We start from the raw sequence: 18,340 nt of genomic DNA on the forward strand, positions 1-18,340 counted from the left end.
ATAATAATAATAATAGAATAGATTAAAGACATAAAGCAGCTGTACAATTAAAAACAGTGTCGTACAGAAAATTAAAAAGCAAAATTATAGACAAAAAATACAAGAACAGATTAAGAAGACATAAAAACAGTGGTACAATTTAAAACAGTGAAATAAAAATGCCAAGTAAAACACAATAATAATAATAATAATAATAATAATAATAATAATAATAATAATAATAATAATAATAATAATAATAATAATTTTTCTTTTTTTCTCAGAATTTTATTGTATATATAATATATGTTATATTTTGTAAAACCAATAATCTGGTTAAGTGTGTAGCTCACTCACATGCGTTAACACATGTATTTCAAAGTTGTATTTTGCTGTATTACTTTTTACACCTCTTTTTTTTTTTTTTTTTTTTTTTTTTTTTTAAACCATAAAAAAATGATCTCTAACTTTGCGCCGTTTGCGCAAATAAGTGTTTAGTAACTTTCATCAGATTTTGACATAATTCTGGTAGATTTTCAGATTAATCAACACATGTTTCCGGTTTGTTTGTCATGAAATTAAAACTAAAAATGCTGAAGTGTTTTGAATGTAAAAAAAAAAAAAAAAAAAAAAAAAAAGAAAAGAAATACAGACACAAAGAATTAAATGAAACAATATTTAATCATGTATTAAAATGATAGTGTTGACTTTAACATAATTACATGGAGTAAATCCGTCTGCGGCAGAATAAAAGCTTTTATTGTGAATGCTAATGTACCGGAAGTGTCCTTGTGGGTGCGTTCAGGGGACTTGTCGGTGGTCGGAGGTCCTGGTCCAGGTCAGTGTCAGAGGAGGACGCACCGCACAGGACGCATCATGCCGCCGCTGGGACTAAAAGCCATTGTGGGAGAAAGTAAGCCCTTTATACTTGAATTATTGACACTTTCAGTCAGTTTTATTCATACTTCCATGGATCAGTAGATTTAGTTTGGTTGTTTTTCTTTTTCTTTTTTTTTTTTTTTTGCGGGTCAAGATGCGCAAATACGCACCGGCGCAAACCAGCTGCGGCTCCTGGAGTGACTTATCTGTGTTTGAATTATTGGCTGATGACAGATGCAGTTATTTAGTGATGCTTTAGCCTCCTTTTTGCATCATTTATCGATGGTTTTGTCGGTGTTTGTTTGGCGCACAGTCCTGGTTTGGTGCAAATCCTGCCGCACTAATCTGTGTCCGTGAGGATTAAGTTCTTTAGTGGACATCATACCCAGAGGAGGAGCCGTGGGTGGAAAAACATGAGTGATAAAACACGGACAGGTCCAAGTCTGCAACAGTTTGAGCCTGTGTTGGACTGTATTAGGTTTGATTTATTAGGAGGTGAACTTTAATGGTGCAAAAAGAGGATGAGTGGTCTGAAAAACTGGTCAGATCTCACAGAAAAGACTATTAGAAGAAGAAAAAAACCCGTTTCTGTTATTAAAGTGAGGGTTTATTCTCAAAAACTGTGCACAAACTGAATTATTATTATTGGACAGTAATGGAGGAAGTAACCAGACCCTTTATTTAAGTAAAAGTAGCAACAAAACAGAGTGAAAATACAGTTATTTTAGAAAAAAAAAAAATACAGAAATATGTGCATGTTTGCATCAGTACTGCACTGTAAAAAAAAAAAAAAAAAAAAAAAGACTGTAGAATTAACACCAAAAAGTTGTAAAATTGCAACATAAAAAAACTGTAAGTGACAATATAATGCAAAGTTGTTTAATTGGAAAGATTTTTGTGTTAATGATTGAATCAAATATAGCTGTAGTTTTTACAGGAACAGTGTGTGAACAAAACCACATTTGTATGAAGAAATGATGGATTTGTATTGTTTTTACAAAATAAAACTGTAAATTGAAAAACAATGTGGTGCCGTTTAAACTGCAAGACCATAATGTTGAAATAATGGCCTTTTATATGTATAGATAGATAGATAGATAGATAGATAGATAGATAGATAGATAGATAGATAGAGAACTCTGTAATTTTCACTCTATTCTTATCACAGCATGAGTGTTAATTATTTCTTAAAGTTCTATAAGTCTGAAGGATGTGTATATTATTTTAACATTTTAACCCTCCAGTATCCAGGTGTGCTTTTTAGGTACATGTTGCACTTCGTGTTAAAAAACTTCATATTATTTTTCACAATTTAAATAAGGTTAGAATTCAAAAGTTGTTCATTTGTGCATGATCTTTAAAATTCTGGCCACCAACTAACATTTGCACGTTGTAAACAAAAGAAAATTACAAGACTAGCATCTGTCTCCCAAGTGTGCCTAAAACGCACTATTTCTTCCATGATAACCACTGTTTTTGATCTGAAAGCCATTAAAGCCTAAATCCTGCTTTCACTGATATCTGGGCTTCATTTGAGAGGGGAGGGTCGAAATTAATTTATTAACATTGTTAATGTTGCTGTTAATCATTGACACATGCCAGGCTGCAAAAATCAAATAATATGTAATCCAATTTTTATGTAGTATTTTGAAAAAAAAAACAAAAACCCAACAACATATTTTGTGTTTATTTGCATCAAAAAATGTAGTGACATCATGATGAAAAGAGATCGTTTAAAGGGTTAAAAAAAAATCTAAAATGAATGATTATTTGTATCTGTATGATTAGAGCTGACCTTGATTCACAAAAATAAATCAAATTAGAGCAGAAAAATAAATCAATATATAATATTAATAGTTTGATTTATAGGTGTGCCATTTTACGCACACTTGGTGACAGATGCTAGTATTTTTGAACATTTGACCTAGCGCCAAAAATAATAATGCAGATTAACCGATGTTGGAGTTAATCATTGACATATGCCAGGATGAAAAAATCAAATATGTGATCCACTTTTTATGTAGTATATTGAAAAAAATAAATTTTTTGTGTTTTTTGCATCCAAAAAAATGGTTTGTTTACATTACAAACACAGCATTTAAAGGGTTAAAAAATGTGACAATTATTGAGTATTTGGTATTTTTATTTACGGCTCAAGTTGATGAAATAGAAAAAAGTGTAAGAGAGTTAAAAACAAACTGTATGAAAATTTTTTTGACATTATTCCACAAGTGTGCCAAAAAGGCCCACTTGGTGCTTAGTAAGGGCCTTGCTGGATGGGATACCAGCGGGTTAATGTAGATATGCAGAAATATTCTCTCAGTAATTAAACGATTTTAATGGACAGCTGTGGATGAACAGGTTTTAAACAGTTCAGATCAGTGGATGGTTTTGTCACCTGCTGTTCAGGACTTTAGGATTAAAATGCAAAACTAATCAAATAACTTGACTCAATCTGACGTGAAAAAGTGAGATGTTTTGTGAAATAAAAAAAAAAAAAAAAAAAAATTTTGGTTCTAGGTCTTTAACAGACAAATAATAAGTCAGTCCATCACTTACATCCTAACTGTCAAACAGCCCAACAAACACATCTGACTTTATAACACATGTTATAATTAAAGGTTCTGCTCTTATTTAATTCAGCCTCAGCCTTTGAGAGTTAATGATATATGTTATTTAAGTCTGTTTTGGGTCAGTTTTCAATGTTTTGATACAATAATCTTTGAAATTACAATATTTTTTGTTTTGTTTTTCATGAACATCTAAATGATCAGTGAATTAAATATAGATAAATATCTAATTTTCACTTAAAAATACTAATTACAGATGATAATATTTTAATAAATGTTGATAAATCACTTTGCAAAGGTTAAAATGTAGATCAAGGGTGTCAAACATGTGGCCTGGCCCCTGGGATGTTTTTGCCAAGTGCAAAATTCCACAGTCTTGCATTGAATTAAGCAAAAAAAAAAAAAGTAGCTTGAATTAAGGAAAAAATCTTGAATTAAGTCCAAAAAAATCTTCAATTAAATAAAAAAAATCTTGAATTAAGCCCCCCCCCCAAAAAAAAATCTTCAAGTAAAATAAAATCTAGAATTTTTTTTCTTTGTATTACTGGAAAAAATAACATTAACTTATGAAAATATTTACATTTCCAAACTATCCTCTAACACTAAAATGTGAATAACCTGAACAAATATGAACAACCTGAAATGTCTAAAGAAAATTCAGCCCAATTTGAACCATATTCTGCCTGTTCTTCAGTGTTTAGTGTCTTTGTAGATCTGATCCAGAATGCACATGGACAAATGAGAAGTTGAGGAATAATATTGTTAAAATTTCACTAATTTTTCTTATGTTTTTAAATTTAAATTTCATTTTTTTCTTTCTTTTTTTGGATAGTTTATAAAAGTAAGTATTTTCATAATTTAATGTTTGTTTGTTTTTTTACACTAAAATAAAGACAAAAATTTGGAGTTGTCATTATTTATAGGTTATTATGTTATTATTTTTCTGGTCCGGCCCACTGCAGATCAAATGTAGCTGAATCTGGCCCCTGAACTCAAATGAATCTGACACCTCTGATGTAGATGAAAACTCATGTAGAAGTCTCTGCAGAAATAGTTTTCAGTCTTTAAAACTGGTTCAGATCTGTTCTGGAACTGCCTGGACGCTGATGCTCCAGTTTTTATAAACTGATAACAAACTAAAACTGTTCTAATGATCCACCTTAAACAAATGCACCAAATGGACAAACACGTTTTCTACTTTTACACTATGTTTGCAGCAGTTAATGATATATTTTGGTGAAATAGTAAATTTTTTGTACAGTTTTTGCTGTTTTGTTATAATAACCTTCAAATTCATCTGATATTTTTATGAACAGCTACATGATCAGTGAATTAAAAATAGAAAAATAACTGATTTTCACTGAAAAATGCAAACTGCAGAAGATAATATTGTAATGAAAGTTGATAAATCACTTAGCAAAGGTTAACCCTTTATAGGACACTCACTGAAATACTCTGAAATTTAAAATTTCACACCTTAGTGTTTTATCAGACATCGTCATCTACCTCCTTGTCGGTTGCCGTGACAACCGTTTCCTTCCTCTTGCCAGAAAACCTCCGATCAGCACTTGCTGAAAAGGAAACACATGCAATAAAACAGCTGTTATAAGGTCATAAACTAATAAAAAACACTCATATTCACTATTTACAGCTTCAAAACTTCCATCAAATCTCTGTTAATCACTGTATAGTTTTATATAAACCAACACACTGCTGGACCTCACTGAGGCATGGGGTTTAATGTGTTTGGAAATTACCAAAAATAGTTACTTGCCCGATAAAGGGTTAAAATGTAGATGAAAAACTGAACATCTACATGATCAGTGAATTAAAAATAGAAAAACACCTGATTTTCACTGGAAAATGCAAACTGCAGAGGATAATATTGTATTAAATGTTGATAAATCACTTAAAATGCTGAGAAAACTCATTTGGAATTCTCTGCAGAAATAGTTTTCAGTCTTTGAAACTGGTTCAGATCTGTTCTGGAACTGCCTGGACGCTGATGCTCCAGTTTTTATAAACTGATAAAACACTAAAACTGTTCTAATGATCCACCTTAAACAAATGCACCAAACGGACAAACACATGTTCTACTTTTACACCATGTTTGTTGCACAGTTCTTACAAAAACACAACACTGTTTCTAACATAAGAGGCTCTGTTTGAAAGTGAAAACTGCAGTTATTGATAAAAGTCTGAAACTGGACACATGTGAAAGTCACAAACAGACCTCAGATCAGATCTGTGTCAGAGGAGGAGAGGGAGGAGGGGGAGGAGGGGGGGGGGGGGGGGGGGTGTATTTCTGACAGTATCAGGCTGATATTTTTACTGTTGTCTCTCAGGACCTTCTGTTCACACTGTTACATTTACTCATTTTTACACTACTTTTATATTTAAGAGATTGAACCCTTTCATACAGTATACTTCTAATTACCCCTCCCCCCCCCAAAAAAAAAGGGGGGGGGGGGGGGGTGAGGGGTTCGGTTTGTTTGTTTTTTAACACTTTAGCAGCAAAACTATTGGTTGAATTCGTACCAAATTGGGTTTATAGATTACCAGTGACCCAGAATAGACCTGATTACATTTTGGGAAAAGTAGTTTACTTCAAACTTGGCACATATACAGAGGCAACTGGTATGATGACATCAGCTGGATCGATGCCAAAATAAACTACAATATGTGCGAGGGGCGGAGTTTGTTGTGCCTGGAACCACTCGTTTAGCACATATTTTAATTGCACATTATTTTATATTATATATATATATATATTATATATGTCTGTATCTTATTAGTCACTTTACCATTGGACATCTGCGCAAAACATTACCGATATTTACTAAATGTTGAAAAAACACAAGTGTGTAATGTCAGTTTTTCCATTAAATCACAAATGCGATGATTTGTTTATTTATTATCGCGGGATGATACAAGAAGTCATTCTATAAACATGATGACGAACATAAATATGGTGTTTATTTACAGATATATTCATTATTATTATATATTACTCCTCTATCTCATACTAAATTCAAAAATGATTTGGTTTCCTGGTGTGTCCACACATACCGTGACTAGGGATGCAAATGATCAATTAATTCATTAATCATTAGTTGGTTGTCCTTATTGATCGATTAATAATTACTTGATAAGCGGTGATTTTCCTGAGAATATACTCATGTACTTCATGATGAAAGCATGTCCTATTCTTTAATGACTGTTTTATTGAACCACTGGATACAGTCAGTGTTTCCTGTGGAATTCATCTGTTGATGTGGGGGGGTGCAATGGGGGGGGGGGGGGGGGGGGGGGGGGGGGGGGGGTGCACGCGCGTGCGTTTTGTGGGGACGGGGGTCCTCGCACACGTGCAGTACGACCAGCGGATGCATGCATGTTTGTTGGTAACCGTGCGTGTGCATGCATCCCTTTCCGTCCTACTTCTAATACTATGGGGGTGCGGGGCGGTGCAGTCCGTGCCCCCGCAGAAGTGAAAGTAAAACTTTTCGCTCATTTATCTTTTCCTCCTGAAGTTTCGCAAATGCATTACATACCTGTGTCCTGGATCAGGAGCCTGGAGGACGTTTTCAACTTCTGTCTCACTGACCGTGGACTAGACCAACCTCCAGGAAAACCATCCGATACGACCCCGCATTTGTGCCTGTATTTGTTCGGGGGTGCACCGCTCCCACAAACAGACGGTGGGTCTGTGTTTGGCTCCACCATGTCCATAAAGACATTCTGACTCATCAACGCCATGATCCGGTTCAATGACCGGCTAGCCCAGCCACGGTGTCGCAGCGCGGACAAACGGGCAGCCTTCGGACAGGTGTGGACAGGTGGACAAGGGCAATTAACCGACAATTAATAATTTAATCGAGCAAATTCTTATCGACAATTAATCGTTAGTCGATTAATTGTTTACATCCCTAACCGCAACATGTTTCTTCTTCTTCTTCTTTGCTTGTTGTAACGTCCGTCAACATTGGGTTTTTAATTCACCTGACTCTAGTTGCAGAAAAAGGTCTTTCCGTTGCAGTCTTGCGTGATATACCATTTATGCTACGCCTGAAAAACCACCTCTAGGTAGCGGAGAAACTTGAGACTTTTGGCAAAATTGTTGTTTTTCCATTAGGTAAATTTTTTATGCGCAAGTTATATTTGCGCAGTTTGAGGGTCAGTGGAAAAGTGACTACTGTGTTGATATTCAGGTGTAATGTGGATTTATGAACTGTCCAAACCAGCCCCAAAAAGCCTTCATAATCCTGTTTTTACATCACATTTTACTGCAGTAATAATATTTTTAGTCCATAATGTCCCACTGTCTTTTATTTAGTCCTTTAGTGACCTGGGATTTGTAGTTACCTCCACCAGGAGGTATAGTGTTCACTCTGCTCTGTGTGTTTACGTGTGTGTGTTTGTTTGTTTGTTTGTTTGTTTGTTAGCCAGATAACTCAAAAAGTTATGGATGGATTTTCATGAAATTTTCACAAAATGTTGATGCTGGCACAAGGAAGAAATGATCAAATTTTGGTGGTGATCGTGGGAGGGGGGGCAGATCTCTCTGGGCGGAGTTCCATGCTCTCCAAGGGCTTTTCTTGTTTTCTTTGTGATGTGTTGTTGTAAAATACCTACAACAGCATAATGAAAAACAAAACAAAAGTCTAAGTGTGTATTTTTCCAGAAGCCTTTCTATTTTTATGTTTATTGAAGTGTGAGTAGATGACAGACAGAGCTGGAAAAATCTTTAACAGACACCTTAAACAGATTTCAAGTATTAAACAGCAGTGTGTTGCATAAAACATTCAGTCAAATGGTTCAAGTGGGAAACTATCAGAGCAAAAATATGTCTGAGTATATGTGCATTATTAAGGTTGTGCAGTTTTAAAGCAAATTGCAGCATAAATTTCTAAGTCATTTTTATAATCAGATGCACAAAATGGTTAAATCCAGCCTGTTTTTCTTTGTTTTTGCACATTTTTTAAATAGTTTTTCCCACTGCACTTTTCTAATGTTAGGACTTTTTTTTTTTTTTTGTTAAAAATGCTCTGCCTCATGAAAAAGCAGAGGCCACAAGTGTTTTTAATCTTTACCATCAGTGCACAGTCATCTTCATACAAAACATTGCATCATCTTTCCAAGAACAGTTCCTTTTGCAGGACATGTGTTAATATTCTGTGGGTTTGGTGTGAACTTCTGTGGTTAGTGGTTGAAATTTTATCGTTTCACAGGTGGTTCATGTTCTTGGTATCAGCGGAGGATGTTTCTAGTTGTTCATGACTTCAGGACATCTGTTTTTATTTTTTTATTTTTTTTTTATTTTAACATATTCAAAAGACATTAGAGCTGGGGCTTCAAACATGGGATGAATTTGTAAAAGTACAAAAATTCCACATTCAAAGCTGTCAAACTCATTTTAGTTCAGGTTCTACATACAGATTAATATGATCTACAGTAAAATAATAACATAATAACCTACAAGAAATAACGACTCCATATTTTCTTCTTGGTTTGATGTGAAAAAACAAACAAACAAACAAAAAACACGCATTACATTATACCTATAAATAATGAAAACTTCAAATTTTTGTCTTGGTTTTAGTGCAAAAAATAACATTAAATTATGAAAATATTTACATTTACAAACTGTCCTGTAACAATAAAATGTGAATAACCTGAACAAATGTAAACCTGAAATGTCTAAAGAAAATTAAGTCAAATTTTAACAGTTTTCTCCCTGTTCTTCAGTGTTTTGTGTCTTTGTAGAGCCAATCCATAATGCACATGTTTAAATGATAAGTTGAGGCAGAATATTGTTAAAATTACACTTATTTTTCTTAAGAAATTTCATTTTTTTTCAGGTTATTCACATTTTTTTTATTTGGATAGTTTATAAAAGTAAGTATTTCATAATTTAATGTTGGGTTTTTTTGCACTAAAACAAAGACAAAGAAAACACAGTGTAAAAGTAGAAAATGTGTTTGTCCATTTGGTGCATTTGTTTAAAGCAAAGATTTTAACCGGTGTTAAAGACTGAAAACTATTTCTGCAGAAACTTCCAAATGACTTTTCCTCTGCATTTTAACCTTTGCTAAGTGATTTATCAACTTTTATTAAAATATTATCCTCTGTAATTAGTATTTTTGAGTGAAAATTAGATATTTTCTTACATTTAATTCACTGATCATGTAGATGTTCATAAAAACAAAACAAAAAAATAGTAATTTCAAAGATTATTTTATCAAAACAGAAAACTCTCAAAGGCTGAGACTGAATTAAATAAGAGCAGAACCTTTAATTACAGCATGTGTTATAAAGTCAGATTTGTTTGTTGGGCTGTTTGACACCTACAATCTAAGTGATGTTACACTGACTTATTATTTGTCTATTAAAGACCGAGAACCAAAATTTGTTTTTTGTTTTTTTTTGTTTTCACATAAAATCTCAGTGACCATAAATAATTTTCCACAGCTGTCAGATGTCCTGTTCATGCTGATAAAAACATTAATATTTCCTTAAAGTTTAATGGGAGATTTTTCTTCCTCAGTGAGATGTGAAGAAAGTAGATGGTTAGTTTTGGCAGAAAATTATTTTTTACAGTCTGAGCAGGAAAAATATTATAGAAATTTAGAGGTAGAATATTTAAAATCATAGACAAAAAAAAAAATAAACAAGAACAAAATGAATGTTGAGAGAAATTAAGTCAAAACAATCTCTGAGGCATTTTTGGAAAAAAACATAACAATTTAAACCAAACCAACCAATGCAATGATATTTATCCCATAATATAAAACTATATTCTTACATTAGTCATTATTGTTTTGTATCCCAGACCCCTGTTAGAAAAGAAACACCTGAATTCAACGTGTCCACATACTTTTGTCCACACAGTGTACTTATTTCAGGTCAGATATCATTAATATAATAATAGAATACATGTTTGTGTGTGTGAGGTCAGTGTGTGTGAAGCAAACTAAACCAAACCAGTGTGTTTGTCCTGAGCTCATCAGGTGTTCAGTCAGAGGACACACACACCTGCGCAGGTGGAGCTTTTAGAAGGGTAAGCCACGCCCATAAGAGGTGTGGCCAAAGAACAGACGGCCCACAAGCACGCCCTCCAGGGACACTGGCAGTTTCAGCCATTTTTCTGCTTTGTTGCAGAAATGTTATTACCTCCGCCAAGGAGGTTCTGTTTTTGCCAGGGTTTGTTTGTTTGTTTGTTTGTTTGTTTGTTTGTTTGTTTGTTTGTTTGTTTGTTTGTCTGTCCGTTAGTGTGCAACATAACTCAAAAAGTTATGGACAGATTTTGATGAAATTTTCAGGGTTTGTTGGAAATGGGATAAGGAAGAAATGATTAAATTTTGGTGGTGATCGGGGGTGGGGGGGCCCACGGGGGGGGGCCACTGATCAGCCTTGGCGGAGGTCTGCGCTCTCCGAGTGCTTCTAGTTTAATTTTTATTACCTCCACCAAGGAGGTTCTGTTTTTGCCGATGTCTGTCTGTGTGCAAGATAACTCAAAAAGTTATGGATGGATTTGGATGAAATTTTCTGGAAATATTGATACTGGCACAAGGAACAAATGATTAAATTTTTGTGGTGATGGGGGGCAGCTGATGTGCCCTGGCAGAGGTCTGCACTCTCCGAGTGCTTTTCTAGTTTTATTTATTTATTTATTACCTCCACCAAGGAACAGCGAAGGTGATGTTTTCTTTAGGGTTTGTTTGTTTGTTTGTTTGTTTGTCTGTTAGCAAGATAATTAAAAAAGTTATAGACAGATTTGGATGAAGTTTTCAGGAAATGTTGATACTGACACAAGGAATAAACAAGACTAGAAGCACTCGGAGAGCGCAGACCTCCGCCAAGGCTGATCAGTGGCCCCCCCCGTGGGCCCCCCCACCCCCGATCACCACCAAAATTTAATCATTTCTTCCTTATCCCATTTCCAACAAACCCTGAAAATTTCATCCAAATCTGTCCATAACTTTTTGAGTTATGTTGCACACTAACGGACAGACAAACAAACAAACAAACAAACAAACAAACAAACAAACAAACAAACAGACAGACAAACAAACAAACCCTGGCAAAAACATAACCTCCTTGGCGGAGGTAAAAAGCACTCAGAGAGCGCAGACCTCCGCCAAGACAGATCCCCCCCATCCATAACTTTTTGAGTTATCAACAAACAAACAATCAAACAAACATGCAAACAAACAAATTAAACAAACAAACAAACAAACATGCACGCAAACACACAAAGCAAAGTGATCAATTTTTGTGGTGATGGGGGGGGGGCTGATCTGCCTGGGCGGAGGTCTGTGCTCTCCGAGTGCTTTTCTAGTTTATTTATTTATTTTTAACTCGTCTTGTCCTGCATGCTGCCAGCAGAACGGTAGTGTGGCTCCTCTTGGTGCTGAACAGATGAGCCAGGGGAAACTTCATACAGTATCTGAGGTTCTCCTTGATATTCCACTGTCTGTAAAATGAGTTTTGTTGAACCACATTTCAATGCCGGACCTGACATGCTGCTTAATTTATATTAGCAAAGACATATTTGACCAGTGAAAGTCATCCATGGGAGCATGTTTTCACCCACTGCTGTTTAATAAATGCATTTATTTGATCAGTCAGCCTCATCCACTGAAGGCGATCGATGATATGAACAAAATAAATGCACAGTACAGAAGGTTTTGAACCCATTACACTGATTCAGATCATGATCAACATGACAAGTGTTGAACTGTCTCCTCCCCATGCTTCACACCTGCAACAAATTTACTGTTTATATTGTGTCTATTCATATTGGATGTCTGTTTTTTAGCTCATTTTACTTTAGTTTTAGTAAAATTTCATATTCTATTTTCTTCTTTTATTTTTTTAATTTTTTGTAATTTTATTTTTGCTCTATTCTTATTTTCTGACATATTTATTATTATTTATTTTTTTAATCATTATTCATATTGTTGCGCTGACTGAAGTAACACAGCTAAAGTCATTGAGCACACACTGACAGTAAAGGGTATTCTATTCTATTCTATTCTATTCTATTCTATTCTATTCTATTCTATTCTATTCTATTCTATTCTATTCTATTCTATTCCAATCCAATACAACTTTATTTATAAAGCACTTTAAAACAACCACAGTGGACCAATGTGCTGTACAGAAGAATAAAAGCACAATAAAAAATTAATAAAAGCATTAAAAAAAACATTGAAATCAAATAAAAATAAATAAATAAAATGAGTTAAAATATAAAAACAGACAACTGGTCTGACCCTGGTACTGGTCTAACTGGTCTATAATTGAATAATTCAGACTAACATATTGTCACTTTTTAAAAAACTATTTGTTTAATAAGCTGCCTCTCTAATAGTTGTGTTTATTAGGGTTAACCTGGTAACTGTAAAACACAGAATTGGGACGTTCCTCTTTAAGCCTCTTAAAATAATCATAACGTCCTGAACAGAAATCTTTTTTATAGATAGAACACGATGGACCAAATCTGGTTGTGTAATATGAGTTACTGTACTCCTAAAACAATAACTAAAGTCTATAAAGTCTAAATCAAATAATAATAATAATAATTAAAAAAAACATATTAAAAGACTTGCATTTTCATTTTGTTTTAGTGTAATATTAATTTTAATTTCATTGTGTCTTTTCAAGAAACTTTATTAATGTCCTTGTACAGGAAAATGTACAGGAAAGATAAAAAGGGAATCTTCTATTGATATGACTTGTTTTTTTACATAGATAGATAGATAGATAGATAGATAGATAGATAGATAGATAGATAGATAGATAGATTTTTTGCTGGCGTTGGTTTGTCTGTCTGTCTGTGTGCAAGATAACTCAAAAAGTTATTGACGAATTTGGATGAAAATTTCAGGAAATGTTGATTCTGGCACAAGGAACTAATGATGAAATTTTGGTGTTGATCGGGGGGGGGGCACTGATCTGCCTTGGCGGAGGTCTGCGCTCTTGGAGTGCTTTTCTAGTTATCCATAAATCCATAGATAGGGGGGTTCTGTTCAGTTTTGTTCATTTTTTTCATTTTTTGTCGATTTCTGTTTGGTTTTATTCATTTTTTTTTCATTATTTTGTCGATTATTGTTTGTTTTTGTTCATTTTTTTCATGATTTTGTCAAATTCTGTTCAGTTTTGTTCATTTTTCCATTATTTTGTCGATTTCCATTCGGTTTGGTTTATTTTTTTTCATTATTTTGTTGATTTCTGTTTGGTTTTGTTCATTTTTTTTTATTTTTTGTCGACTTCTGTTCATTTTTGTTCATTTTTTTCCCCTTATTTTGTCGATTTGCGTTTGGTTTTGTTCATTTTTTTCATTATTTTGTTGATTTCCGTTCAGTTTTGTTCATTTTTTTCATTATTTTTCATTATTTTGTCGATTTCTGTTCAGTTTTGTTCATTTTTTTCATGATTTTGCCAAATTCTGTTCAGTTTTGTTCATTTTTTCATTATTTTGTGGATTTCCATTCGGTTTTGTTCATTTTTTTTCATTATTTTGTCGATTTCCGTTCGGTTTTGTTCATTTTTTTTCATTATTTTGTCGATTTCCGTTTGGTTTTGTTCATTTTTTTTCATTATTTTGTCGATTTCTGTTCAGTTTTGTTCATTTTTTTCATTTTTTGTCGATTTCTGTTTGGTTTTATTCATTTTTTTTTCATTATTTTGTCGATTATTGTTCGTTTTTGTTCAGTTTTTTCATGATTTTGTCAAATTCTGTTCAGTTTTGTTCATTTTTCCATTATTTTGTCAATTTCCATTCGGTTTGGTTTATTTTTTTTTCATTATTTTGTCGATTTCTTTTTGGTTTTGTTCATTTTTTTCATTTTTTGTCGACTTCTGTTCATTTTTGTTCATTTTTTTCCCCTTGTTTTGTCGATTTGCGTTCGGTTTTGTTCATTTTTTTCATTATTTTGTTGATTTCCGTTCAGTTTTGTTCATTTTTTTCATTATTTTTCATTATTTTGTCGATTTCTGTTCAGTTTTGTTAATTTTTTTCATGATTTTGCCAAATTCTGTTCAGTTTTGTTCATTTTTTCATTATTTTGTGGATTTCCATTCGGTTTTGTTCTTTTTTTCATTATTTTGTTGATTTCCGTTCAGTTTTGTTCATTTGTTTTCGTTTTTTGTCAATTTCCGTTCGGTTTTGTTCATTTTGTCATTATTTTGTCGATTTCCGTTCGGTTTTGTTCATTTTTTTTCATTTTTTTGTCGATTTCTCTTCAGTTTTGTTCATTTTTTTTCATTATTTTGTCGATTTCCGTTCGGTTTTGTTCATTTTTTTTCATTATTTTGTCGATTTCCGTTCGGTTTTTGTTCATTTTTTTTCATTATTTTGTCGATTTCTTTTCGGCTTTGTTCATTTTTTTCATTATTTTGTCGATTTCTGTTCAGTTTTGTTCATTTTTTTCATTTGATCTGCCTTGGCGGAGGTCTGTGCTCTCCGAGTGCTTTTCTAGTTTATATATTTACAATATAGTTGCACATGATGATGATATTGATGTAATATGGGTGGATTACTGTGACCTGTTGTATAGTCTGAATAAAAAAAATGAAAAAATAAACAAATAGTTCCAGGCACAACAAACCCCGCCCCTTGTTCGTATTGTTGCTTATTTTGGCATCGATCCAGCTGATGTCATCATGTCTGTGCATGTGCTGATGTCAGCAGATCAGTTGCCTCTATATTTGTGCCAAGCAAGGTTCTAATAGTTTTGGATTTTTCATTATAGTTTAGTTTTATTTAGTTTTGACTTTTTATTTGTCTAATTCGGTTAGTTTTAATTAGTTTTTAGAGCAGGTTTGCTAGTTTTTATTCATTTTCGTTATTTTCTAAATGCTTAGTTTTAGTTTCTTTATATCTTTTCTCTTCTTCACCGTCATATTCAAATAAATCCCAGACAGGACTCTGCTGCTTTCTCCCAGCTTTAGTCTCCATGTTTCCAGGTAGAGTGGGGACCAGAAGACGACTAAACGACAAGTGATGAGAAGCCGTTAAATATCATACGGTGCCAGCGGCTAAAATTGCTTGAAGGAAATAAATCGATTTTATATCAATCCGACATTGACAAAGACGAAAATGAAGGGAATTTTATCCAGAATTTTTATACATTTCAGTTAGTTTTGTAAACACACAATACAGTTTCAGTTAGTTATTGTTTTTTTTCTTTTAATTATGGTTTTAATTTATTTCAGTTAACGAAAATGTTTTTACAATTCTAGTTTTCGTCATTTTGTTAGTTTTTGTTAACGATAATAACCTTGGTGCCAAGTTTGAAGTACATTGAAACAAAATTGATGTTTTTATGGACATGTGAAGTTTCACCCATTTTAAGTAAATGGGAGAAGAAAAAAGATTTTAAAAATTCATAAAAAATGTGAACTTTGACCTTCTTTTCCCAAAATGTAACAACATCTATTCAGGGTCACTGGTAATCTATAAACCCAATTTGGTTTGAATTCAACCAATGGTTTTGCTGCTAAAGTGTCAAAAAACAAACAAACAAACAAACAAACAAACCGAACCAAAAACACTCCCCCTTACCTCCTCTTCGGGGGTGGGGTAATAAATAAATGCAGCTATATGGTGTTATAACAGTGCGTTTAGGCTCATTAAGGGGAAAGTGGTGACATATTTGTAGTTTTGTGTGACACCGTGGGCCGTGACGTCACATCCGTTGACACAGAAACAGAAATAGCGGAGGGGAAGGAGTGGCGGTGCGTGGGTAAGAGGATTGGGGGCAGATTAGAGGCGGTGATTGCGACAGGCCTGTTCGTCCCAGCGCTGAGTCTGACAGGCTGGACGCTAAAACCCCCGCACAGGAAACTGGGACAGTGCTCATCAACAACGCCGGGCGAAGTTAAAAAACAGCAGGCCTCAGAAACTCACCTGTTCTGTGTTTGTGCATGTTACCAATTAAACGTCTGATGTTAATTTTTAATGTTTTACTTCCATGATGATCCAAGGAGGAGTCATTCTAGATATTAACCCTTCATTATCCACTGAGAGAGGAACTTCTGAACTATCAAAAGTGCATAATCAGCACACTACCATTGTAATTTTTTTTTTTTTTCATGCAGTTTATTTTTAACTTTGACTTTTAACCTGAGCGACAAACAAAAATACCAAATACTCAATAACTGTCATATTTTTAACCCTTTAAATGCCACGTTTGTAATGTAAACAAACCATATTTTTGATGCAAAAAACACAAAACAATTTTTTTTTTCGTTTTTTATCCTGGCATATGTCAATGATTAACATGAACATTGGTTCAAATGCATTAATAGCTCAAATGTTAAATGCTAAAATGTGTCAGTGTGCATTTTTTACTCACTTCGGTGAAGGGTGGTAGTGCTATAATTTTTCCTTGTTTAGAATGTTTTATCAGCTGGGTCAGAATTTTAAATACCATGGAAAAATGAACAAATTTTGAATTCTGATCTAGTATAAATTGTGAAAAATAATATGATCTTTTATAGGGGTGTGTATTGGCAAGAAGCTGGCGATATGATACAAATCACAATACTGGGACCACAATACAATATATTGCGATATATCATGATACTGTTAACAAGGCAATATTTTTTGTATGTTTTGTTTCTTCTTCTAAGATATTATTTCCTGGGAAAATTGAATTATACCAGAAAAATGCACTAATACTAAACACATTTTTATTTGATCAGAACAGGATTTAATACTATATCACTAAACTTTCTTATGTAAAAACTATTTTTTACAGATAAATAAAAATAAAATTACAACTACAAAAAATACATACAAACAAATAAATAAATAAATATTTAAACAAACATGCGAACAAACAAAACAAACAAATAAATAAATAAAATTTGGTTTAACAGACATTACAGTTTAAGATCCTGTTCATATTCTTTTAGTTGTGAAAAGAATGCATAGTGGACAGCCCCTGAATCATCCAACATCAGAACATTATTTTTGTGTGATCCCAACAAAAGAACCAACATCTGCTCATCTTAGACAGTAAGAAGTGCTTTTGGGATGATTGAAATAACCATTATTTAACAAAACAGTGTTATCAGTTAAAAAAAAAAAAAACTACATGCATGACCTGCGATATCACAATACTACTTTTTTAGTGCAAACAACAGAGCAAAATACCCATGTGAAAACAAAAACATGAACCTCTGCCATATCTCCATTTGAATAAATACCTAAAAATGTCAATACAGTCATTTTTAATATCGATACAGTATCATGAAATGAAATATGACAATATATTGTGGAACTGATGTTTTTTTTTTACACCCCTAGTCTTTTATTTATAACATAAAGTGGAAAGTGTGCATAATATGCTCACCTAGATACCAGAAGGTTAAATGTCCCTGTGTGTCTCTGCTCTTCAGAGGATGTGAAACAATAAATATTATTATAATGTTGGTTTATATTCTTTGGACCTGTGGTGATACTGTATATGTCACTGTAATTAAACTCATTTATGTAGATTTATTAGAAAACTAGATTGTATTTCACTGTTTTACATTTCTAATAAATCCATGTGAACAACTCTAACCTGCTGCTGCTTAGGTCTTTTACCTTTTTTTTTTTTTTTTTTTTTTTTAATAATCTTTTTGTTAGGACACATTTTCAGTATACATATCCTCTCAGCACAGGTGTAAGCATGTTCAGTTTTCCAGTTTTCCAAAAACCAACTAACAACAAACAAAAATGTAAACTAAAAAAAAAAACAAAAAACAAAAAAAAAGAATGAAAAAAAAGACAAAACTAGTACCCCCCACCCCCACCCCAAATTGGTCCACATTCACTTAATTACCAGTGTTATAGCTGTTCTATTATTGATGTTTTATCAAAGTAACAGAGGAAAGGCTTCCATGTAATGTAAAATTTC

General features: G+C 33.2%; 1 protein-coding gene across 4 annotated transcripts in view; it reads left to right on the top strand.

The window, feature by feature from the left end:
• Positions 1-778: 778 nt before the first annotated feature.
• stxbp1b (syntaxin binding protein 1b) overlaps positions 779-18,340 on the top strand; it is a 58,338-nt gene continuing 40,776 nt past the window's right edge. For all 4 annotated transcript variants that reach the window (XM_030144437.1, XM_030144438.1, XM_030144439.1 and 1 more), the window contains exon 1: positions 779-892. In XM_030144437.1, the coding sequence (XP_030000297.1) occupies positions 856-892 (37 nt within the window). In that variant the 5' untranslated portion in view covers positions 779-855. The remainder of the gene's footprint in view (positions 893-18,340) is intronic.

The sequence above is a fragment of the Sphaeramia orbicularis genome, chromosome 9, assembly GCF_902148855.1.
Source record: "Sphaeramia orbicularis chromosome 9, fSphaOr1.1, whole genome shotgun sequence".
Lineage (NCBI taxonomy): Eukaryota > Metazoa > Chordata > Actinopteri > Kurtiformes > Apogonidae > Sphaeramia > Sphaeramia orbicularis.